Consider the following 26,559-nt stretch of genomic DNA (forward strand, 5'->3'; position numbering starts at 1 on the left):
CAAGAACCGTGCTTCCTCACCTTTATATCTTCTACAGTGCCCAGCACGGTGCCTGGATGCTCAAGAAACGTGAGATGAGTGGAATCTGAAAGTAGGGGGGGTCTTGCATTCATTTACTCATTCAACAAATATTTCTTGAGTGCCTGCTATAAGCCAGATACTCCTCTGGGCACTGGGGATACCGAAATGAACAAATACATAGCATGACAGATGGTGAGGAATACTAAGGAGGACAATAAGGCAGACCAGGGAAATAAGAAGCATCAGGAAAAAGGGCTTAAAATTTTAAATAGAGAAGGTGACATTCACTGAGAAGGTGATCTGAGCAAACACTTTAAGAAGTAAGGAAATAAACAATGTGGGTATATGTGGGAGGAACATTCCAGGAAGAGACGAAAGCAAATGCAAAGGTACTGAAGTAGAGCAAACTTGGCCTGTTTGACAGAGTCAAGAAGGCTATAAAAGCTGGAAAGGAATGATGAGGAGAGTAGCAAGAGATGAGGTTAGGGAGTAGACGGAGGTACAGATGGTAATGACTTTGATTTTAACTCTGAGTAGGGGTGGGGGAGCCATGAGGGATTGTAGAGCAGAATAGTGACATGATCTGACTTAAATTTTAACAGATTGCTCAGGATGAGTGTGAAGAGTAGGGTTTAAAGGTCAAGAGCAGAAACAAAGAAGGAGCTCAGTTAGGTGACTATTACAATAATCTGGACAAAATATGGTAGTGCAGGTAAGGGTGGAAGCAGTGCCTATGATGAGATATGACTAGACTTTGGATATATTTTGAAGGTAGAAATGGCAGGGTTTGCTGATGAATTGGACATGGGATGTGAGAGGAAAACTCAATGATGACTCCATAGTTTAAGACAGGAGAACTTGAAGAAAAGAGTTGTCATTTATGGAAATGGGGAAGACTGCCGGAAAAACAGGCTTTACAAGGGAAGATCAAAGAACTCAGACTAGCTTATGTTAAGTATGAGATAGCAGTTTGATTTTTCAATAGAAATGTCAAGTTAGAGGGATGAAAGGAAAACCAGTAGAGTGTAGTGTCCTGAAATCCAAGTGAAGACAATAGAGGAGGATCTGACCAACTGTGTCCAATGTTGTTGAGTAAAATGCCTATTGAGTTAGCTACATTGTGATCCTTGGCAATCCTCACCAGTGGTTTTAGTGGAGGAGTAGGGGGTTACGCTCTGATTGAAGAACTTTCAAGAAAGTGGGAAAAAGGGAAATTAGAGGCAATGATTACAGACAAACCTTTTGCACAGTTTTGCTATTAGGGACAGGAAAGAAATGAGGTAACTGGAAAACTGGAGTCAGGAAAACAATTTTAATATAGGACAAATAACAGTATGTTTATATGTTGATGAGAAAAACCTAGCAAATAGTGGAAAGCTGATGTGAAGGAGATACATATACAGAGAGAGCAATGCTTCCCAATAGATTAGAAGAGGATGGGAATGAGTGCATACCTGGAGGGGCTGAACTGACTAGGAGCATGGAGAGTTCATTGCTAGTTACAGGATTTAAGGTACAGAGACGTGTGAGAATCTTATGGAAGATCTCTTCTGATTTCTTTCTATTTTCTCAGTGAAGTAGAAAGCATGGTTGATGACTTAGAATGAGGACAGGAAAAGGGAAAGATTTGAAGAGAGAGAGGAAGGTATGATGGAGTCTTCTAGGACATTAAGAGAATGCTTAAACTTGGCAAACATATAAATGGTTCATTTGAGACTTAGGAGAATATATGCTGAGAAACAAGTTCTTTAAAATGAGCTAAAGTTCTAAGAATGGAACAAATTATGGAAAAGCTAGAACATAGGGCTTTTCAAAGGCTTGAAATGGAAATGTTCTTACCTCATGTGGGTCATATTGTTTGAGGCTTCCACCCTCATTAAATTCAGCCAAGACATCCTTTATCTTCTTGGAAGAATCTAGAGAGACATAATGCACATGTGAAATATTGGTGAACAGCTCATGGGAGCTGGGCCAAGTACATTCTTCCTGTCTAACCTTGGTTATGATGGCGCCAATCCTCATTCCCAGGGCTATCTGGAAGAATCTCACCCTTATCTGCCCTTCTCCCCTCTTATTTCTTTTCTTCAGTATAGTCTCTCTCCTGTTGTATGAACTATCTTTCTAAAACACAAATGTGATCTGATCATGTCCCTACTCAGTACACTTCCATGGCTCTCAGTTTTCCCAGGATAAAGCTTAACCCCCCTGCTTGGTATATAAGTATGTGGTGATTTGACCTAGCCCATTCCTCATCTCTTACTTTAACCTTCTACTCACCCTACTTTTCAGCACCATCAAATCACATTTCCATCAGTCCCTGATTACGCTGTGTATTCATTCACTCCTTCATTCTTTCATGGAGTCTCTTCTCTCTGTTGTAAACTTCACTCAATTCTTGGTACCCAGCTCAAATGCCAACTCCTTTGTAAAGTCTTCCTTTATCAGTCAGAGTTCCCTCTCCTGCATCCCACATGACTTGTACACAATTCTGTAACAGAACTTGCCATACTTGCCATATAGTGTTATAACTGCCTCTCTTACTCATCTCCTGCCCCAGTTCTACCTTGAGATCTGTAATTGGTTAGTGAGTCTTTGTATACCATATCACAGTCTGACACATAAGTAAGGTTCAGAAAACCAGTTTACTAGGTGACTACATAAAATCTGAGCAGAAATGTTAAAACATTTAAACTTTTGTTGACTAAATAAGATGGATGGGCATTAAGTCCTGTGATGCTCTGTCCTTGGTGCTGAAACAAAGACTCAGGGTCTGTGAAGCATAATGACTTAGAAAATTCTCCTTTCCATTGGAAATAATCTGGAAACTAACAGAAAAAAATATGGCTTCCTCTTCTTCTTTTGAGTTTTATAAGGAAATTGGGAGTCTAGAAAAGGGATTCAATAATTGTCATTATAAACCCATCCTGAGTATATCCTGTGTAGTTACCAGAACTCTAGACATCAGAGAAAACCAGGATCTCTGTGCTCTCCTTGTCTCACAGTACTGTGGATAATTAAGAGCTTCCCAAGCTCCATTACTGCCATGATTTGAAGATCTGAGCAAGGGCAATGTTATTAAAAATTGACATAGTGTTCCTTGGTGTTTTTACAGAGGGCTACACTCTCTCATAGGCCTGCATAAAGTAGATGTGCACATGGGCTGGGCTACTCTCCACGGCTCTGCTTACTTGGATTCGATCAAGCACAAGTTATAATCACTTTAGAACTGAGACATATTGAAATGCCACAGGAAAATGTTGATGTTGCCTAAAAATGGACACTTCTTCCTGAAATTCAAAACTAAGCTCAGTGAGATCCAGGCAGCAGATGTCATCAATTTGGGTTGCTTCCACTCAATTCAGAAAACACTATGGAGGGTGAGATGCTGCAAGGTACTATTGATGAACTAGCTGGGGAGATTATCTGAATAATTGTGCTAATGGCTAGCCTCTAGTTGGGGCCTTTATTGCATAGTCTCATATACTCTCCCCTGCCAATCCATGCACATTTGGTTATATTTTCTTCAGTTTACAGATGAAGAAGCTGAAATTCAGAAAAATTAAGTGACTTGACTAAAAGAGTTTTAATTCAGGTCTAGTTTGGCTCAAAGTCTATATTACTTTCTCTTAAGCACTATTCACTGTTACTCCCCAAACCCTGGCTGACACAAGGGAAAATGTAATTAATACTATAGCTATAATACAGAAGCTCCATGAAGAACGGACCAGAGAAGTAGAACGAGCAGGAAAGAAGTAAAGTTAGGATGACAGTAAACTTGGGTGGAGTCCAAGGATGTCCCATACAGGAGGTAGCATTTGAGAGCTGAGGTGTAAAGAATAAGTGAGGCTTAAAAGATGGACAAAAAGTGGAGAGACTATTATAAGAAGGGGCAGGGTGAAAAAAATACAGAAATGGGCATCACAAGACATCTAGGAAAGGTCAGAACCAGAGAGTAGTTTGGGGCCAGATTTGTGGGAGTCTTGGGTGCCAAGCTAAGGACATTGATTTGAAATTGTTAAAGATTTCCTGAATAGTGGAGTACCAAAATCAAGTCTGTTTTCTAAAGGCCACTCTGGCAACAAAATGGAAGACAACTTAGAATTAGGCCAGAGCTCAGTTAACATTACACATAAATTATGTTCAAATCATTCTATGGGCAGCTCAATTATTTAGAGAAGACTACATTTTAGAATCTATTTTAATGGGAGATTTTCAGGCCAACCAGAGTGGCCAAATCTGGACTGCATTAAAAAGTACAAATTTGGAAGCATGGGTACCCTTGGTGTTGCTTCTGCAAGAGTAGTAAAGAGCCAACATTTTGACTGAGAACCAGGGAAGTGATTTCACTTGAATTCATACTCTTGATATTATTGTCACATTTTGGAAATTCCACAGTTGATCCTAGCAGAAATCCTATTTTTGGTTCTAAGTGACTATATATTTGCAAAATTCTGATTTATATTTAAATGTATGCTATAAATGCATGCCACACACACACACACACACACACATACACACATATGTGTATACACATACACAAGTATGTTCATCCTATGTTCACATTCAAATAAACAGGCCTTAAAAAAAACACAAAAAGTATATTAAAATCTCCAATTATTATCCTAAAATTTAGTAGGAAAAAAAAAATCCAAGAGATTGCTGGTTCCTAGATTTCCGTGAGGGTTATTCTTTAGCACAAATTTACTTCCATTTGCTTCATGGGCTTTAATGAGCTCATAGTGTCAACACCTGTCTCTTTTTTAAAAAAAGGGAGAAAATCTAATTCTCAAATTTGAGACCCATTCCTTTCTCCTGGGATGTCCTTTGATATTTTATTAGTTCTATTTTGACAGGTTTCTGGGCTGGGTTTCTATTTGCCCAAGGAGGAGTAAGTGGGTACTGCTCCATTCTGTTTCATCTTATGACAGCAAGGAACAATGAGGGTCATCTTCAGAACATTGCTTGACCCCAAGCACCATCTGTGGTTCCAACTGCATAGCCTCAGTAGAGAGCAGAAGCCTGTACAGTAGCATCACCACCAGACTCAGAGGAGATCCAGTTCTATTCCTAAGTGTCTACAAGAGAGCCATGTCCACAGTTCTATGTAAGAACTCCTATTTTATTGAGTGCTTACTGTATGCTAGGCACCATCCTACTTATCTTATATGATTTATTTAAATCTCCATAATTACTCTCTAATATAATAATGGTCCCTATTTTATTTTGTTTTTAAAGATTTTATTTGAGAGAAAGAGAGGGAGAGAGCACAGCAGGTGGAAAGGCAGAGAGAGAAACAGACTCCCAGCTTAGCAGGGCCCCCCCCCGCCCGAAGTGGGGCTTGATCCCAGGACCCCAGGATCATGACCTGAGCTGAAGGCAGACATTCATCTGACTGAGCCCCCAGGCCCACCAGTGGTCCTTATTTTAGAGAAGAAAAAAAAAAAGGTTTATGAAATTTAGATGATTCTTTCAGGGGCACACAGCTAGTGAGTGGGTGACTCTGATTTTTAGCATATTTAATAATGTGACACAGCTATTAGAGTCACTGGATATGTGAACCTGGGAAATCAGAAGATAAGGCCTTTCCTCTGCAACAGTGCCTCTCAAACCTGGCTATCTGTCAGAACCACCTGAGAAGCCTACGTACATTGAAACCCAGGACTCACCCAAGACCAGTTAAGTCAGCATCTCTTTGGAAACTCAGGAATCAAAATATTTTAAAGCTTCCTGGGGGTTCGCATGTACGGTCAAGGTTAAGAACTGCTGTTCTGTGAATGTAATTTTATTGTTAGAAATGAAGACTATCTTAAGAAGCAGCTAAACTTGTTGGATAATTATTGCAAAAGGAAGAAAAGTTTATAACTCTGCTAAATCCGAAATCAACCATGCTTGGCAGACATTCTCTATTGCTGAAGTGGACAAAATGAAGGAACTTTACCCAACAGGTCGACTTACTCAGCTTTGTGGCAAGGCAGGGATACATTCTGTAACTCGCACTGGCAGAACCAACAGCATGCAGTTTTACCCCAAATCAGGGGTCAAGAGCCTCTTTTCCATGATCAAGGTCACTAGTAGTAACAACTACCCTAAGAAGTTTTGATCTAAAATTGTCTCTTTATGCTTTACGTGCCAAGAATTCTGGGACCTTAACCAAACACTTGTTCCTAGTGTTTAAGCACATTCAAAGCCTTTTTAAGGAGAAAATCTGGCCCAACTCACAGGCACCTTCACTGCCACGCTTGTGTGGGAGAGGGATGCCCTCCAACTGAACAAGCAGACAAGTTAGGAGATTCAGTGTTTACAGCAGAATGGCAGTGGTGCTGCCTAAACCAGAACCCAAAGTTGATGGGCCATCTTCTAGCTAAGAACACTGAGTATGTGAGCACTAGTCAGACCATTAAACTGTGAAATAACTATAACTTGACATTTTGAAATGGGAACCTGAAAACCCATAAATGACCGTGAAATTATAAGTGAATAATGACTCTCCATGCCTCACAGTCCCCCAAGAGCATCTCAGACTGAACACATGCAGTCACTGCCTGAGGTTCCCGTTTAAATGCAGATTCTGATTCAGCAGGGACTGAGTCCGGGCCTGACATTCTGCATTTCAGGCAAGACCCTTGGTGACACTAATTATGCAGGTGCATGGACCTCACTTTTGATGAGAAGGCCTTCAGTAATGCTCTTGTGTATTTGTGGTTGACTAGTAAGGCCTGCCTGTCACAACACAGACAAAACCATGATGCTGAGGCTAGAGGAATATAGTCCATAGACTGAGAAGACTGAAAATGACTCAAACCTGGGAGACAAAGACACAGGGGAAAAGAGGAAGTTGGCACATGAAAGGGGGAAAAAACCAACAACAACATCTAGATTTTCCTTCTTTCGATGATGGCTGGGAAGTATGAATAAGTTTTCTAAGTATTCCAGGGAGTCAAGAACACAGTGAGGTGCCCAAAAGCAAGAGTGGAGTTTCCCAAGGGTTCTGGAAAGATGGAGAATGAGGTGAGAACAGAGATGCCAGATCCAGGAGCAGTGCATCAAAAGGCCCGCCTTTTCATCCAGGAGGAGTCAGGCCCCAAAGGGGAATGTGGGGAACATGTGTAAGAAGCCCAGCTTCGGAAGCATTGACACATTCTCCCAGCTATGCTTCTTTTCCTGTGCACTGTTTCTGCCCAGCCTAGAGCCACTGCCTGGAATAAATTCAACATTCAATAAAGCTTCATGGAATGAAGGAGGACTAGAAAAGGCACTGGGATTATTGTTCTTGTCCCATATGTCCATATGTTCTTGTCCCATATGTATTTCCAGGGGCATAGGGAGAAAAGCTGGACCAGTGGTAGACAACCCTGGCTGCATGGTGGACTCACATGGTGAGCTTTAAACACCACTGATGCCTGGATCCTGCACCTACAGATTATGACTCAGTGATCCTCGGGGTGGGGTGGGGTTATGTGTGGACAGGGCACTGGAAGGGTTCAAAGCCTCCCAGGTATTTCTAGTGCACAGCCAAGGCTGAGGACCTCTGAGGTCTGCGAATCTACTGAGGGGAGCCAGTGGAGGTGGTTAATTCTGCACAGTGCTACATATAGAATAAGGGAAAACGACTTTACATCAAAAGTAGAGGGTTTGGGGGCTCATATCTGAGAACCCTCTTTAAGAAACTGAGAATTTCTGATTCACCATAAGTGCTCTGAATGACTGCTATGGCTTATTTGTACAAGGGACATTGGTATTGATAGCAAAACTTCCCACTTTTTCTTCAAATAATTTGGCCTCATTAGTCATAGCCCACATGAAGGGGGAGGAATGGATCCGACAATCTGCATCTTCTTGTGACTCAAAGTGTGGCCCGTGGACCAGCAGCATCAGCAGCCTGGAAGCTTGTCCAGAATGCAGCATCTCAGAACTCTCCCAGACCTACTGAGTCAGAACTGGCATTTTAACAAGATCTCTAGGAGATTCGTGTGCATGCTCAAACCTGAGAGCTACTGTTCCATAGAAGCCTATCCCTATCCATAGATTCTGACGGCTGGTGGGTAGAGGCCTAGTCGTCAGAATGAAAGGAAGGAGGCCAGCTGTGCGGCAAGAGACGTGAGGGAGAAATAGTGGTGGTTTCCTTCCGAGATGGAAACGATGACAATGAGACATGACCCTTTATGGACCCAGGACTTCAAGAACATTGGATTAACTCTCACTCCACTGGCTCATGTAAATAATAAGGTTTCAATGAAGCTTACTTAGAGCCTTACATTGTTCCATAAACCAGCCCTAAACATTTTCTCTGGCTCCCGTATTAACACTGACAGGTTTGAATTTTGAGCAGTAATTTACCTACATCTTAAAGTCAGAGACTTTGCGTTGATCTGATTCTAATGAAATATATTTCTGAATAGCACAACTTATCTGATTCATGCTTCTTAAGTGTACTTTAAAATTTTGCTCTATTATAGTTTAATTGACATGCAAATATATAATATATACATTAATCCCTCTGCTGTTTCACTGAAGGCTGAGCTCCAGTGGGTACTTTTTGTTTAATTTACTGGAACTGGATTGAAGCAAACTGAATTTGACCTGGGATTGAGTACTTTGGTTCTAATTCTCATTCTACCACTGACCTTCTGTGTGACCTTGGGGAAATCACTGAGCAATTCTCAGTGATTGAACACAGGACTCAGTGTTCTCATTGTAAAATGGGTAGGAGTTAGATCTGATGGTGCCTTAAAATTTCTCCCAGGTGTAAAGGAAGTCTACAAAATCTAGCAACCATGGACTGATGTCGAAAATGTTTAATTTCTTGGAGAATTAAAAGTTAAAATTGATGCTTTATCATTTTTTCCCTTTCTGAAAAAGCTGATAGCTTTTTCAGAAAGGGAAGCCTTGACAAATTATGGAAAAATAATCGCCTCTCCCCGAATATCAGGATTAGGACAATAACCCCATTATATCTCTATTTGAAGCTGTTAGAGGAGGGTCAGTAGGAGGCCTCCCCATGAGCTCATGCCCTCTGAGGTTGAAAAGAAACCTGTTTCAGCATAGAAACTAAGATTAGTTTCTAAGACTAGAAGGGCTAAGATGGTCATTTAATCAACTGGACATCCAGGGAAAGAAAACTCAATTGCTTTGAAGTCAATTCTGTTCTATCTTGGGCAGATCTGACCATTAGGCATCAACGAATCCCTTGCTTTAAGTCCTTCTTTGATGATTTTCTTCCCTTAGTCCTAGGGCTACTTCTGGAAACCATTCAAAATTAACTACACACCTCCTCCCCCAACAGCACTTTTTATTTATTTACTTATTTGAATCCTCCCTTCTCCTGCAAACACCCATAGTACTCGCAGGCACTTTTTCATAATCCTGCTGTAAGCCCCCTCACCATACTGGCCGCACTTCTCAAACACCTCCCGGTTTGTCCCTATCCATCGTACACTGTGGTGCCTAGGGACGAATTCAGCTCTCAAAGGAATCAGATCAGGGTAGACAGAATGTGGGTACCAGTTTGCCTTGTGACATACTGTGAGACTATTAATACATCCGATGATCACAATCAGTTGTTTGGTTAAATAAGATAATGTATCAAAAGAAATCTTCCCAGCCCCTAGAAGTCTTGCTTCTGGAAAGTACTGAACAACACAGGAACACCTCATGATATACTGTGTGCCAGCTAGTCTCCAAAGAGCACTGTCCACAGTCTCCCTGCGCCCTGTGTGAGCTGCTCTCCCATGAGAAGCTCAGTTCATCCTCTCACCCCGTTGCATCTGGGCCAGCCCAGTGGAATGTGGAGACAGTTCTGTTTAGGGACCTCAGAGTCCAGGTGTTAAAAAGGCCTGCTTTTATGCTCTTGGGAGTCCGGGGCCACATGTAAGAAGTCCAGGCTAGCTGGCTGGAGAAAGAGGCCACGTGGAGAGGCCCTGGGAGATGACAAAGCACTTAGGGAGAAAGCAATCCCATGGAGGAATGCTGAGGTAACAGCATGGCAGTGAGTAAGCCTGCTGGACACTGTGAGGCATCCCACCCGAAGCCCCACACACCACAGAGCCCAGCCATCCCCGCTGGGCCCCGTCCAGATTCCCAAGCAACAGAATCACGGGAAAAAAACAAAATGGCTGTTATAATGCACGAGGCTGAAGTTGTTTTGATGCAGCAGTAGATAACTGGATTGAACAGATAATTGTTAGGGTGAGGAGAACAGCATACGAAATAGCCTCACGTGTCTATTTTACACACATGCACATGCAGACGCACGTAGTGGTTATCACTGGGAGACGGGATCGTGGGTAGCTTTACATTTCATCTGTTTTCATTTTTATACTTGTTTTTATTTTGTGACAAAAATATTCTTAATATCACAGCATGTTTTTTACAAGCATTTTACTGAATCACATTAAGCTTACCAGATAGAAACTTATCAACTCCGTGTGTGTGAGCATATAAAATACTTATCTCCCCATCTCCAAGGGCAGTTTTAACATGGCCTCCCCCACACAGCAGAAGGCCACCAGGAAGGTATAGGGGTTTTGTTATATAAACAGAATACACCAAGAGCCTCTTATCCTGAAATTCTTGGCCCCTCCTACCTGGTAACCCCCCTGGGGAAAGTTCCCCATTCTTGGGCTATACACTTTGGCTATTCCACTACCGCGAAGCTCCTGTTTATGTAGTTACGGAAGAGCAGTTGCTATGGTAATGCAATCTGACTGAATACCAGCATGTGTCTAAAATTGGTAGACGTGCCTTTTCCAGGGTTTCCTCTGAGGATTAACCATTTTCCAAGAACTGTAGCTTTTTTCTCTCTCCTGTTACAATAACAGCTCCAGGGCACCTTGTCCAGTCCCAGGACCCTTGTTCAGTCCCGGGACACAAACAAGATGAGGAGGGGTCAGAAAAGGACAAAGCTGATGGTTGAAAAAGAGACCCAAGCCACAAAGGAACCCCTTCGTAGTAAATACTCTGGTTTCTTTTTGACCCCTGCCTCCTGTACTGCTTTGCCACATGTGAACCCCTCTGTTCTTCTGCAACCTCTACCCACTACTCTTTTTGCCAGGCCATCTTGCAGGTTCTTCTGTCTTCTTCTGACTCCTGTCCCTTCTCTGACCGGAGGCTGCAGGCAGACCCTTAGCCCTCATGTGCTTGCTATCTGAAGTGCTTTCATTCTTTTTGTTGTCCCCTCCTTGCTGCCTCCACACAATGATTCCCATGTCAGAGCTGGAGCCTAGCTCTCCTTCCCACTCTCTTCCCATCACCAGTCCTCCCAGGCCCATAGGAAACCTCACTTGCAAAGCAGTGTCCTCCACAATGGGCACTTATTTATCATTCTTGCCCCCAATCCTTTCTTACCACCACCACCACGGGTCCTAGGCTCCGAGTCTGTGACCTGCTTGCAGTACCATGATGACCACTCTTCCCTGCCTTTCCAACCACTCCCTCTGCCTGCAGTGCTCTCCCCTACTCCCTCCTCCTAGTGTTTCCGGCATCTGGAAACCAGCCCTGCGTCAGGAAGCCTCCCACCAGGCTAGGCGAGGTCTCCTCCTCGGCAGTCCCCACTCCTTAGCACCTGTCATATGGAATATCATCGTTTGAGTCCCAGCTATATCTCCCTAATAGGTGGGGAGCTCCTTGAGGGCAGGGCTTGCGTCTCCCTCATTGCTGGTTCCCTGGAACCTGGAGTGTCTGAATATAGAAGGGGATATGTCATCACTATCCCCAAATCAACCTTGCCAACCCGTCCCCACCAGCCTTAAATAATAATGTCGGCATCTGCCCTGGGTCCACAGTCTCCAGGGATTATCTCTGCTGGCTTCCATTCGTTCTTCCAGCACAGGTTTCCATAGGTCAGCATTTGTTCATTGCCACAGTCCTCCCTAGCCCCGATACTCAGCTCAGACTAGATTTCATCCCACGGACCCTGCTCTACCTCCCTGATCTGGCAGCTTCTATATTCAGGCCACCAGATCCATGGCCCTGAACTCTGCCACCTTGGTCCCAAGCCATGCTTTGACCCAAGGCCTCCTACTAAACCCACCCTCCTCTCCTTCTCTCCACAGAACCCATAGGTTCTCCTCACCACCCATACACAACCCTCTCTGTGCCTCTCTCCCTTTGTTTCTGTTGTTTCTCGCCCTCCCCCACTATCTACATAGTACTCACATTTTACACTTCTGTCCTCCATAGAGGTCCTCCCAGCTGAATCCTCTGTTGTGGGGTAAATTGTATCCCCTCCCCCACAAAATCATATGTTGAAGACTTGACCCCGGCCCCAGTGCCTCAGACTATGACCTTATGGGAAATAGGATCCTTACTGATGTAGCTAGTTAAGATAAAGTCATACTGGAATAGGGTGGGTCTAATCCAATATGACTGTGTCCATATAAAAAGGGAAATTTGGATATGGACACACACACACACACACACTTAGGGAGAATGTCATGGAGAGACAGGGAGAAGGCAGCCATCTAAAAGCCAAGAACAGAAGCCTAGAACACATTCTTCCCTTACAGTCCTCAGGAGGAACCAACCCTGCTGATATCTTGACTTTGCACTTCTAACCTCCAGAACCATTAGATACTTACTGTGGTTCTAAGCCAACCAGATTGTGAGTACTTTGTCACAGGAACCTAGCAAACTAATATACTCCCCCATACCAATTTCCCCTAGCTTTCAATTCCCTTCTCCCTTATGTGCTCAGTTTAGATAGCTCTGCCAGAGGTATTTGCCTACTGCCTCAAACCTGCTCTTTGCACATTTCTGATTCCCAAACCAGATTCTGATTCCTCAAGAGCAAACCTTTTCTTTGTGCTTCCTTTTCATCCCTGACAGGGCCCAGTACTTGGATGACATACAGAGTGTGTTGAACTACATGGAATTTACCCCAGAAGATGACACCTTGCTCCTCGTCAATACATTATAGAGTCTCTCTAAGCCCATCCAGGTCAGACAGGAGGCCATGGGCTTTAGAGAGCCAAGAGGGAAACTGACCAGAAGTCCCATGGGGGGTTCTGGTTGACTGTGAGGAGCACAGCGTCATGAGTGTCAGACCTGGGAGGAATCACAGGAAGAAATCATCTAGTCCAACTCTTTCATCATGCAGAAGAGGACACAGGCTCTGGAGGGCTCGAGGCTGTCGCATCACAGAGAGCAAGAGCAGCAGGTGGTACTGGAACCCAATCATTAGATTCCCAGACCAGTACTGTGGACAAGAGCTGCTGGCCCCGTGGGAGCAGGGTAGGCTGCCAAAAGGGCACACAAGGGCTCCCTGGGCAAGCTTTGTAGGGCAGGTCAACTTGCCAGAAGCCTAGTGATTTACAAAAGCGACAGTATAATTAACAGGAAGGGAGAGGTGATTAGAACAAAGAGACAGGGCAGGCCTGCCACGGAGAGGTCTGCCCAGCAAAGGGCTCTTGTAAAACGCTGGGGTCACTGCACAAACACTATGGTCGCCACGTGTGCCTAGGGCAGTGGTCCAGTGGAGTTCCAGCCCGGGAAAATTCCCATCTTGTCAGGATTAGGAGTAGCCTAGGGAGGGCCCAGCTGTTGTGCCCCCATGGGAACAATGGCCTTGTCATCAGTGTGTGCTGATGAACTGCAATTGTTCCTGGGTATAACCACCAGGAAACCAAGAGCCCCCATTGAAAGGTCAGGCTTATTCAGAACAAAGTCAAGAAAGAGACACACATCAGAATTCTATATCTTACTGAAAAAAGGCCCTGGGTCCAAACACAAGGGTATATTAAAGCCAGTGACTGAGTAACCTTATAACTATGCAGCCTTCAGCCTTTCAAAAATTATGTTATAATAACAGGTGTTAATGACTTGAGAAAATACCATATTATGTTAGGCAGAAAATGTAGACTAAAAAAAAAAAAAAATGGCACCGTATACTCAGGAACTCAACCACATAACACAATAAGCACAGGAGGGCAGTGCTCCAAAATGTTCATGAGTTTGGCTGTGATTTTCAACCTATTCTTTATTTTTTCCCTTGTATATTCCAAATTTCTATGGTGAGTGGGTATCATTTATACAGTGTAAAGATAATTGTTTTTATGTTTAAGGACACCGGTTCTGTGTTTATAAGGAAATATAACCTGTCCCAACCTCATTCTCTGTGGCTTTGCAACAATTATACCACTCTCTACCGCTCTCTCCAGAAATGTTCTCCCCCACCCAAGAGGAAATCTTGCCCCAGGTGGGTCAATCCATTTACTCACACTCTGAATATTTCTGGAGTTGGTCAAATTCTTCCGGCGTGAGGGAGACCCACTGTTCTTCACTCATCTTTAAGCTGGATGTGAGTGCTTGAGGCCAGCGATGGAGTTTTGGTCACCAGGGTGAAGCTGAGGCCCAGCCCAGGGCCTGGCTCATTGCAGGCAGGTGATGGACTGGTCCTTCCAGAGACTCTGAGGACCCGAGGGTCTCTGGCGGTGGTGGGCCCCTTTCAGCAGATGCGAGAAGGCCTGTCCTAGTGCTCCAACAGCATGCTTCTATCCGTAGTCAAGGTCGTCAGAAATCCTGTCTCCTCCTGGGCAGAAGCAGAAAAGACATTGTGTATGGGAGGGTGAGAATTTGTAAGTCACCCTTTCTTACATAAGAAATCCCCAACTGTTCTCTGGGGAAAGACCTACAGGAGGTAGTGGTTCCCAGGGTGTGCATAGGGGTCTCCTCAGGGAAGTCTGTAGAGGACGTATGGACCAGACCAGCACAATTCCAGTTGGGTGGCCTGTCTGAATTGGTACTCACACTCTACCACTCAGGAAATTTTACATGTCTCACAGGAAAGGTGTAGTAGGACCACCTGAGGGCATCCTCAAGGTGTGAAAATGCCTCAGGCTATCAGATGCCTCATGAGTTAAGTAGGGGCAGTACTTATCTGCTGTGATTTGAAAGCTAAGCCAGTCTCTCCTCCATGGATTTCCAAATTCCACCATTACTTTGGACATCCAAATACCCCCAAGGCTGGCTAACATCCCAGTGACTGAGGTGGTTTTCTACGAAGGTGATTAGAGGAAAGACCTGACCGGCCCAGTGGAGGGGAACTTGTGGGAGGGAAAGGGAATGGATTCAGACAGAAGTTTAGCATCTTTTCTGTGGAGCCCCTTCTAGCACGGTGAGCTCTGGCAGTCAGTCATACCCTCAGTCATGAAGTTCACTGAGCGAGTTCTGAAACTGATGTGGTGGGTCAAGGCCAGCATTTAAAAACACCAAATAGGGGCACCCGGGTGGCTTAGTGGGTTAAAGCCTCGGCCTTCAGCTCTGGTCATGATACCAGGGTCCTGGGATCGAGCCCCGAATTGGGCTCTCTGCTGGGCAGGGAGCCTGCTTCCACCTCTCTGCCTGCCTCTCTGCCTACTTGTGATTTCTGTCTGTCAAATAAATAAATGAAATCTTATTAAAAAAAAAAGCACCAAATAGAATAGGATAGAGTGGGATGGTATGAAATGGAGTAAAAAATAAGAGCACATCTCCTTTCATAATACGTGTTTATTGATCATAATGGAAAAATGTATTTCTTATTCTGGGTTGAGGTTTAAAAAAAAATGTTGGAAAGCCACCAGCCTAATAGGGGGAGAAATACAGACCGATGTTACCAAAGAAGCTTGATTTTCGTAAAACAGGATCCACACTGGGGCGTCAGACATCAAGTTAAGTCTGGAAGCCTGGAGCCTATAAGGGACGGTGGAGGGGCTGGTTGAGACCACCTGGTGAGGAGGTGGGTTTGTGCAGCTATCTGGGGGAGCTCGTGGACTTGGTTGGTGTGGACCTCAAGGACAGGCCAGAAGTTTAAGGGAAGAGGTGGGAAGGAGACTCTGGCTCTGGAAGGAGGACCTTCCACAATCAGAGCTCTCCGCTAGCAGGTGGGAATGCATGGCAAGGGGGTGAGGTGTCTGCATCCCCAGGAGCACAAGTTCCAGTTTCTCTTCTTAAAATGTTCAATTCTCTCCCTAATCCACTGCACATCTGGATTCTGCTCCTTGGTACCTGCTCTCCCCAGGGTCCCTGGGACACAACTGTCAAATCTAGTAGGCATTTTCAGGCCTTCCTTGCTTCGTTTGCTTCTCTTTGCAACTTCTGCCAGGCAGGAAACCGTCCCCTGGAAATAATCTTATCTTTTGGAGTGTTCCCCCCTGTCTCCTTCCACTTCTTTGGCCATCATTAAATACTGGCATTTCCCAAATCCCAACCTCGGCTCTCTCCTGGCTCCATATTCCTTCCCTGAGGGGCCTACTGCCACAGCTTCAGTGACCCCAGGCCCGATGTCCCCAAGCCCTGCTTTCTTCAGTCCAGATCTGAATATCCAACTCTCTGCTGTGACTCCTCTGTGTGTCCCAGACCACCCCCAATCAGCACGTTCCAAGGGCCCCAACCTGCCCCTCCTCTACATTCTTGTCGCACCCTGAGATAGACGAGGACGCAGGCCAGAAGCCCAAGGCTCAGCCTCAGCTGTTTCCCCTTCCTCTCCTGCCAAAGACAGGTGCCGCTCTCCAGAGTGACCGTCCATTGTGTGTCCCCTCCTCTGTCATGCCAGCTTCATCAGCTCAGACCCTCATTGTCTCACGCCCAGTCTCTACCAACGGCGTCCCGATGGGCTCCCTGCCTTGCCTTTTACTCTCCTGCCCTGGGTCTGCTCTAAATGGCCAACTAGTCCACATCTCTCCCGGCAATGAAATTCTTCAGTGGTTTTCTATGGCCTACAGAATAAAATGTAATCTTCTTTTTATGATACACAAAGCTCTTTAAGATCTGCCTTCTGATGATCAATTCAGTCCAAAAGTGAAGGGTGACCTTTAGCAACATTTTCCATCATACCAGGAAATTCAACGTTACCACCGATGTTACTATGGTTGTGGCTGTCATTTGGAGAACACTTACTGTACCCTACATGCTTTACAGAGATGAGCCCATTTGTCCTCCCAATGAACATGTATGTTCAGCATCACCTTCCCTATTTTTATGAGAAAAATGAGGCAAGGTGTTCAGTAAATATGGTACAGAGAAAGAAGGAGCCTCCAAGCTTTTAAGCATGACTCTTTGACCGTATCATTCTGCATACTTCCAGAAACACGGAGGGAGGGCAGAGGGGACAGAGAGATGCATTGCCTGAGAGAACACCATGGAACTCCAAGTCAGAAGATAGGGGTTTGAAGCATGCTCTATTTCCTATTTGCTATTTGACATTAGACAAATTTTGTGTTTCTTGATCCTTGGTTTCTTCCCTTCAAAAATGGGGATACTAATAAAAATCTCACTGAGCTAGTGCTAGGAGTGAGTTAATATATGCAAAAACTAAACAGAGAACCCCAAAACCTCACCTAACATAATGCCTAATATGCAGTGGGCACTCAATAAGTAATCATCATTATCATCCTAATTGCAAATACAGCACTTAGCAATATGACTTAAGCGATCAGCTGACGGCAGTCGGGTGCAAAGTCTTTGTGCTGTGCGGCAGAGTTCCGAACTTGATCTTCTGCTCCAAGCTGCTGCAATTTTATAATTGCTCACCAGACTTCATCCACGAGTTTTAGCATCCATTGATGATTCTTGCCTGGATTAATTATTTTATTATTTTATTTGTTTTTTAGGGAAAGGGAGAGTGCGCAAGTGGGGAAGGGTGCAGAGGGAGAGGGAGAGGGTGAATGTTAAACAGCCCCCACACCCAGGGCTGAGTGCAGCGCAGACCTCTATGCCATGACCCTGAGATTACAACTTGCGCCAAATCAAGAGTTAGATGCTTAATCGAATGAGCCACCTCGGTGGCATCCCTGGATTAATTATTATTATGAAAGAATTTCTAATTCGGTCACTCCCTCTGTATTTATTAGTTTGGATTCTACTGTAAGGAAGAGCTTTCTCTTCATTTCTTTGTATCAGTTTACTTATATTTTTATATTATAAATGCTATATATATATAAACTATAAATACATATGTAAATATCTATATAAATAAGTACCAACGTATATTATGTTTACATATTAGATATATATTTATTTTTATTAACAGATTCTTATTTTATTCAGGGGATTATAATCCATCATTGTCATTGCTTGTTTTGATTGGAATTGTCCCAGATTTGGCCAGTGGAAGCTCATTCACGTTGACTTCCTGTTCTTCAGACACCTCCCCATCATTCTTTGAGTACATCTTTATTTTCTAGTACTACAAAATGTTTCAGTCTCAGCCTGCACTTCCTCAGTTGTCCTGAAATCAGTCATTTCTCCAAAGCACACATTCCTTTTGCTGGAGAATAGTATTTGAAATCGAGTTTTGGGCACTAGGTATGTGCATTGCTACTGGGGTGTTGTAGCTTCTAGACTTTATCAGGGCCTGGAAATACATGCAGGTATACACACACATCTCATCTCTGGCTGGCTGGCTGTCTACCCAGCCATCTGTTCATGTAAAAAACGCCAAGTTCATACTCAGACCTCCAGCCATAGTCCAATATTACTGTGTCAACTCTAGACTTCTCCTCATTCCATATTTTTCAGCTCTGTTCCCCAACAAACTTCATTTCCATTGTCTACAATATATTTATTTGCTCAATCCTTAAATACACAGAAAGGAGTTTCAGAATTGCTAGCCACAACTCTGTGAAAAACAAAAAAGAGTTGGAGATTTGTTAACAGTTCTTTTGTTTTTAGCCAACAAAGCACGTCTTCCAAGTCCTATTTGCAAAAGTTACTTAGATCTGTTCTTTCACACTTCTATTCATTTCTGTTTGTATTTCACTCTAGAGTTTTCCCCTCCATTCCCAATGATTCTTTTTTTAATATGGTTTCTTCAGAGAGGCCTGGCTGCCCCCATTCCTTTTACTCTGTGCCCATCCCTCTCTTTTCCATCTTATTCCCACTCATCCCTTCTAGTTTCGAGTTTATCTTTCCTGTTTATTTTTGCACCAATGAACAGATTATTGGATATATTTTTATTTCCCCTTCTTTATTACACTCAAGACAGTCTTTTGTACATTGTTTTTTTCGCTTAACAATATATCCCATGAATCATTCTGCATCTGCTCATTGAGATTTTTCTTAGTTAGAACTAAATTGGACCCCAACACTTATTTGCTTGAAAACCTTCAGTGGCTTCTCTTGGACTCCTTTGGGCAGTTTTTTTCACCAGTTCCAGAAAAATCTGTTACCTGTGGTACAACTCACCTCTCCAACTTCACTCCAATTATCTCCTGCCCCACACACTCCACATTCCAGCCAAATCATCCTACTGTCTCCTCCTGGCACCAGGCCAAGCACATGGCATGTGGCAGCATCTCATAAACATCAGTTAGTGGACTGACAAACACACTGTGCCTTTAATCTACCAGGAATGTCCCTTGCTTTCTCCTTCCCATAACAAACCACTACTCATATCTGGGTCCAGATTAAAAGGTCATTTCTCTTCTCCAGTTTTTTCCGACTCTGTGAGCAAACTGAGCTGTTCTCCCAGCTGTTCCCATAGAACATACAGGTCCTCTATGTTTCACTCTTGTGCTGGCTGACAGTCCCATGCAGGAGACAGACACCCCGACCGATAGTCAACACACAGGATGGGAAGCGTGGCAGTGCAGACAGGTACAGGCAACGAGGAGGCCCTCTTGTAGCAGCCACAGGGGCAAGGAAAGATGTATGAAGGAGCTGGGGAGGAGTAACAAGGTGAAGAGGTATATTTTGCAATAATTCAACAAATACTTATCATCATCCTTGGTGCGTGGTAGCTCAGTGCTTGGCTTCAGGGAGGAAGAAGCTGCCCCATTTCTCTCCATCGGGAGACATTAGGGGCCCGACTGTCCAGATGGTCACTGCTGACCACACTCCCATGTGACGGCCCCTCTGGTTTTCTGCCTTCGGCAGAGACGGCAACCACCGCGCAAGAGGTTTGCTCCCGACATCACTAAGCACATCCCTTTCAGCAGCCCGCCTGACACGCCCCCTCGGCGGCCCTGTAGAGTACGCACAATCTTCTTATTACCACCCTGAATATCCTTCCTGACAGGGGAAAATGTAATGGGGTTTTCTAAATAACACTCAGATTGGGTATTGTCAGGCTTGGATGGGAGCAGAGTGTTTTACGTCCCGACGGCGATGCCACTCTGAGCGCTTGCTTCAGCTTCCCCAGGCTCCGGTGACCTTGTCTGTCAAATGAGGGGGTGGGAAAAATGGCTGCTAACACCTTTTCTAGCTCTGCAATTTCAGATCCCAGATCAAACTCTATTTGTTCTGTACAGATGTCAGCATGGAAATCACGAGTCAGAAGGAAGACGGCATATTCAATGGGTATTGACTCGAGCCCCAGGTCTCTATTCATCCGAATGAATCAGCCATAGCCAATTACCCAGAACAAACACCTCTTCATCTCCTCTTTGCTCTCATAAAAACATTAATTCATGAACATGGCATCAGATTGGGGGATCTTATTCGTATGCACCCAACGATTTATAACAAACCCATAATGAGTACTTTTCTCTACGGGAAGAATGACTAAGAGCTAGTAAGATATCAAACTTATGATGAGTCCCATCTTGATAACTGTCCTATCTCTGGCCTTGTGCTCCTGCTGATCCCTCTTAAACTCTGTAATTCCTATACTGCCTTTGGAGTTCAGTTCCAGTGTCACCTGCCCCAAGAAGCCCCCTTTAATGGCCTGGTCAGGCCTGGGCTTGTCTTCTCTGCTCTTCATGAGTTCCTGGGCACTTGCCACACTGAATATACCTCCCAACTTTCCCTGTGAGACTCTTGAGCTCCTTCAGGGCAGAAACAGTGTCCTCCTGCCTCCTTTGTGGCCCCAACATCTACAGGATTTATGACGGCTCAGTTCTTGACCAGTAGAAAGGTAGTTCTCAACCTTTTTTGACAGAGACCATTTGCATGGAGCAAAAGATCTTACCGTACCTGTTGGCACTTCCCAGTAGGAAAAGAAGTTTAATATTAAAATCCTAATTTTAATATGAAACTGCACACATTTTCATTTGAAAATAAGGACCTGCAAATCTGTAACTAAACTACCATCTATAAACTTCTAACAGTCAGCTTAACTTGACAGTATGCTCCGAGTTACTTAAGTTGTTTGAATTCCTTAATAAATTGTCAATAGGATAGTAGTTTATCACACCGGGGGTCCCTCCCAAACCATGCCTCCTGACACTCGTGCCCATTTTGGTCCCTTCCCCTTGCGTCTGGACCATGCCTGAGGCTTGCTTTAACCAAGGGAAAGCAGTAGAAGTGGGACTGTGCCTGGGCAGCTTCCGCTTCTGTGTTCTTGGGAGCACTGTGAACTATGTCAGGCGCTCGGCCATCTTGCTGGTGAGATCACAGGGGCACCGCGTGGACAGAGGGAGGCGGAACATCCTCTGGGGGAGAAGAGAGGAATCCAGCTGATGTTGAAACCGAAGACCCCACTCTGTGATCCTATGTAAGCCCTCCTGGCCAACAAGCAGTCTCTTAAGCTGTTCTGGCTGTGGTTCCGGACGCGGAAGACAAGAAGCTATTTTGGATCTGGGCCCTCGGCAGGCGTGATGTGGAGCAGAGAGAAGCTGTCCCTGCTGAGCCCTGTCTGAATGCCTCATCACAGAATGATTCTGAATAATACAATGACGGCTGAGCCACTGAATTCTCAGGCAGTTAATCATGCATTCACAGATCACTAAAACAACTACACAAGCCCTTCTGGGTGCAGAGAACGCGTGTACCTGTATAGCAAGAGACTATGCATGATTCATGCTCGAACTGCAACTTGCTTGTGTCTTAAAATCTAGTAACTGGAAAATTATAGGCCCCAAATATTTGTGAGGAAGATATGTGTCACTACACGCTGTTAGGTTAACCAGATACCCTTCACAGGCTAATATGATAATGATGAAGGTAAATGAACTCTGATTTCTAATTAAAAGGCAAGCCTAGCAGTTGCTGAACACCACGACCACTCAAAGCAAGCCTGATGCTGCAAGACGACATGACTTTCCCCCAGGTCTCAGCATTCTAACCGTCTCGCTGAGTGAGGAGGCAGCAGTGGCTGAGTGTCGAAAAGCAGCCGGACCCCACAGATAACTGAATTAGAACCCCCTGGGGAACTTAGTAATGAGCTAATTTGAGTTTATGAATAGCAAATATGAGTAATCCCTAATAACTCATTTAACAAATTACTAGGCTACAGTCCTTATACAGACATAAAAATAGAAGTCTGGGGATGGCGTGCTACCCAGAACAATTCAGAGAGAACTGTAGTTAAAGAAGTTTGCATCTCACTCACAGCCTCAGACTGAGCCTAAGGATCCCTACTCTGGGGGGTGGTGTGGAAATGTCTAGGGGAATGAAGCTGCCCGGGTGCGGGCTGGGGAGTCTGGTACCCAGGAGAGGTGTGCAGTCTCCGGGGAGAAGTGGAGACCTGCGCCTGGAGAGGGGCTGCCTTTGGCACATGCAGGTAGGGTCAGGTGGGGGAGCATTTATAGCCCAGGGGCGTCCGGGCAGGAGTGTGGGTCACTCATTCATGTTATTATTCACCCGTTCAACATATCACTCTAACAATAAGCCACAGCAGGAACCTCCATTTCTAGACTACCACACACTCCGTGCTTTGCACACTTCGTCTGCCTTAGTCACTAAACCCTGTGAGGAAAGTCCTTTCTATGCCCAGTTTACAGTGGCAAGAACTATCCCAGAGTGATTCTCCCAAGTTCACTCATCAGTAGGTGACCGAACTAGGACTTGAACCCAAGTCTGTTTGGTCCCAAAGCCCATGATCTTTCCACTCATTATAATACAATATAATGAATAAGTGCCAGGTCCTGTGTTAGGTGCTGATGCCTTCGATAAGCCAACTAGGGAGGACTTACACCCTCATCCTCAAAACTGGAAGGTGAACTGGAAGCCAGAGGGAAAACCTTGGCGTGCTCCTGGAAAGCCAACAGTATTTGAGGAAAATAACTACATTATATTGAGCACAAACACATACTGGAACGGAAGAATGTGAAATATGCAGGGAGTTTGAGGTAAAACATGAGACTTCAAAAAAAACTGCTCTTAACATTTGGGTCCTCTCTGTTCTCTCCACGTGGGAGAATGTATTCTTGGCTTGGCCACTAGGGGCGCTACAAGGGAAATGCTAAGGAAACGGGGTTGCAAAGAGCAACACCATGGCCTAATTTCACTCCAGAGCTTGGAGTGGGTGGCGGGTATGTGCTGGACCGTGAGGGGAATCCTCCTTCAGGAAATTACTGCTTGGGGAAAATGACTCCTATCCAGTGTCAGGGAGCCTTCTTCCCAAAGCATTAAGCACCAGTCTGGTGTTGAAATTAGACCAGAATTTTAATCTTGGCTCTACCACCTACAACTATGTGACATTAAATGCATGGTCTTCATCTCTACATGAAAATAATAATAATAATGGTAACACATGTTTCACAGGGGTTGGTATGAGAATGATTTGTATAAAGTTTTATGAAAGTCTTAGCAAGTAAAATTTCCTAACAGTGGTTCTTAAAGCATGATCCTCTCACCAGCAGCTACTGGTATTGCCAAGAAGATAGAAGAAAAGCATATTCCTGGAACACACCATGGACCTCCGGAAATTTAGGGTGGCCCCACAATCTGTTTCTCGGAGCCCTGCAGATTCTGATGTATGCCATGCCAGTATTTTGTAACCTCTGCTTTACCTTCATGTAATGGACAGAACTAAGACGAGAAGCTTGGGGGCACCTGGGTAGCTCAGTGGGTTAAAGCTTCTGCCTTTGGCTCTTGTCATGATCCCGGGGTCCTGGGATCAAGCCCCACTTTGTGCTCTCTGCTCAGTGGGGAGCCTGCTTCCCCCTCTCTCCCCCTGCCTGGCTTTCTACCTACTTGTGATCTCTGTCTGCCAAATAAATAAATAAATCTTAAAAAAAAGAGAGAGAGAGAGAGAAGCTTGGGATACCTGGATTTATTCCTTCTCCTTAAGAGGCCCCTAAAGCAGACAGATTCCAGATCTTGCAGTTCCACTTTCTCGAGGCAGGAAAACATTCTCGAGAAGCTAGAGCTCTGTGACTGCCAGATGCCTGTTACCCTGCCTAGTTACTAAAATTCTCATGTTTTGGTTTATATTCCTTGCAGAATTTTCCCTTCTTTACAATCTGGATCATATTCCTCCTGTGACATTTTGTGCCAAACGTATCATCTGGAGAGGGTACAGAACAGATAACAGGAGTTTCCTGCCATAAAGCGAAGGGCAAAACCCAACAAACAGAAAAGCCTGGAAGAGTGAGAAAGTGGCAGGTCCCTTCGCACCACAGCTCATTCCTGCATCAGAAATGGACCTGTCAGGGAAGGGACACGGCAAGGCATGAGTAGGGCTTGGCAGATCTAGAAGAGAGCACTGAAAACACAGCGTGACGTGTGGCATGCTTGTGATGATGCGTGTGGTAACAATAACCACAACAAAACCACACCAAAGCAACAACATTCACATTTGGAACAGTGTGTGAAACCCCATTTAGTTTGGAGAGGCCCTGCAGACCAGGAGGAGCCCTGGTGAGCTGGCCTGGGAGCATTCTCTACTTCTTTCTCCTCTCCCTCCTCTGCAACTCTAAGCCTCCCATTCTCTGATTCTCCTTTCTGTTTCTTTCCTCCCACTTTCTGCTTCTCATAACAACCTCAGAAACAGCTACCATTCATGGAGAATCTAATGCCTTTCTACATGAACAGAATCCTCAGAAAAACCTTTCAAAGTAAGAATTATTATGCCACCATACCTAGCATCAGACTCTTTGCAGGCAGCTGAGCCATCATTCAAACCCAAGTCAGCCTGAACACCTAGTAAGATCATGAATACCATTTCTAAATTATAAACTGCCTGAGGATCAGTTTTCTGCCTCGTCTGAGGATCCCAGGCCTTAGTTTATAAAAGGATTATGAGCTGTCAGGTGCCTCTTCCTCCACCAACTGCAGAGAATAACAATGTCCCTACAGGCAATCATGCAATAATAATTAAGCACCATGGACAACGGCTCCCGGGGGTGCATACGTCTCATTCTGACTCCAGACAACACGCCCCTGGATTGCCCTCCTCATCCCAGAGATGTCTAGGCCCCAGTATGAAAAACACCTCATCAATAAAAACTAACTTTTACAACATGCCAGACTATCTTAATTAATTCATGTGAATTATCTGGCTGACTATTCATAACCACCCTATGAGGTAGATACAAATATTTTGCCCATTGTAAAGATGAGAAAACTGAAGCACAAAGGTTTAAGGAGCTTGTCCTAGGTCACGTAGCGATTAGCAGATTGGACACAGGATTCCAGTCCAAGTAATATTTCTCTGGAGGTTGTTCTTCACCATTATGCCATGTGACACAAAGGTAACAGGGGCACTGAGGTCATAGAGTAGTACTTGGTGTAAGGCAGTCATCAAAAAAAAAAAAAAAGCAAATTCATTTGTAACGATTTTAAAAGAGGCTTATTTGAGAGCACCTGGGTGGCTCAATCAGTTAAGTGTCTGACTCTTGATTCTAGCTCAGGTCATGATCTCAGGGTTATGAGATCAAGTCCTCTACTGGGTTCTGTGCTGGACGTGGAGCCTACTTAAGATTCTCTCTATTCCTTTCCCTCTGCTCCTCCTTTCTCTCCCTCTTCCCCTCTAAAAAAATAAAATAAAATAAAATAAAATAAAATAAAATAAAATAAAATAAAATAAAATGAGTCTTATTTGAAAAAACACAAAATTTACAACATTTCATGGGGCCTCATGAATTCCAGTTTCAGAAATACCACAGTTTGGTGGAGTTTTGGAAACTGGGAAGAAAGATACATTCGTTTCCCAAGGAGATCAGAGAAGGTGGAGTGACATGCCCTGGAGCCCTCAGGTCTAATGCTGGTTCTGACATGTAGTAGCTGGGTGATTTTGAACAAGTCACTTCTACTCTTTAGACTTCAAGTTCCTCATCTGATAACTGCAGAGAGTGGAGTAGTAACATTTAAGGTTCTTTCTAACTGTAACTCCATTTTCCTTCTAGAAATGTTAGACATCAACACTTTGCTTTTGACACATAGTATCTGGTGCCATCACTTTAAGCTGGGAAATGTCATTTGTTTTCATATTCATTTAAATCATACTTTATTGGATAGCCACAATAGTAAGCTAATTCTGCCACATTATCAAATTGTTAACATTTTAAAAATAGGTAATATCCCTACTGGTAAGAAAGCAAGAAAATGGAAGATCTCCAGCACTGCTGGTCTGGAAGTATAATAGCCAAAATAGCATGGGCACGCTCTATCAATAGCCTCAGAATATACATTTCCATGTAATTTTACTTCTGTAACTTTATCTTCAGAAATTAACTACAGACAATAACAGCACTATGCCTACAATTACTATTACTACCTCTACAAGATTTCAACTCCAAAGATATTTGTGGTGGCACTGTTCCTAAGAGCAGAAATTCCAAACAATTTAAATGTCTCACAGTATGGGATTGTTTAATATATTTTGGTTACATGCATCTAAGTAAATACCCTGAAGACAGTGAAACTCAGTGTTAAAAAAAAAAAAAAAAAAAAGAAAGAAAG

At 44.1% G+C, this 26,559-nt stretch overlaps 1 protein-coding gene across 2 annotated transcripts in view; it reads right to left on the reverse strand.

Moving 5' to 3' along the window:
* Positions 1-14,427, reverse strand: part of DGKG (diacylglycerol kinase gamma) — a 159,549-nt gene extending 145,122 nt beyond the window's left edge. For both annotated transcript variants that reach the window (XM_032875584.1, XM_032875583.1), the window contains exons 1-2: positions 14,235-14,427; positions 1,861-1,937 (exon numbers count right to left, since the gene is read on the reverse strand). In XM_032875584.1, the coding sequence (XP_032731475.1) occupies positions 1,861-1,937; positions 14,235-14,301 (144 nt within the window). In that variant the 5' untranslated portion in view covers positions 14,302-14,427. The remainder of the gene's footprint in view (positions 1-1,860; positions 1,938-14,234) is intronic.
* Between the last annotated feature and the right edge of the window lie 12,132 nt (positions 14,428-26,559).

This window comes from Lontra canadensis, unplaced genomic scaffold (genome assembly GCF_010015895.1).
Source record: "Lontra canadensis isolate GAN:19392208 unplaced genomic scaffold, GSC_riverotter_1.0 scaffold56, whole genome shotgun sequence".
Taxonomy (NCBI): Eukaryota; Metazoa; Chordata; class Mammalia; order Carnivora; family Mustelidae; genus Lontra; species Lontra canadensis.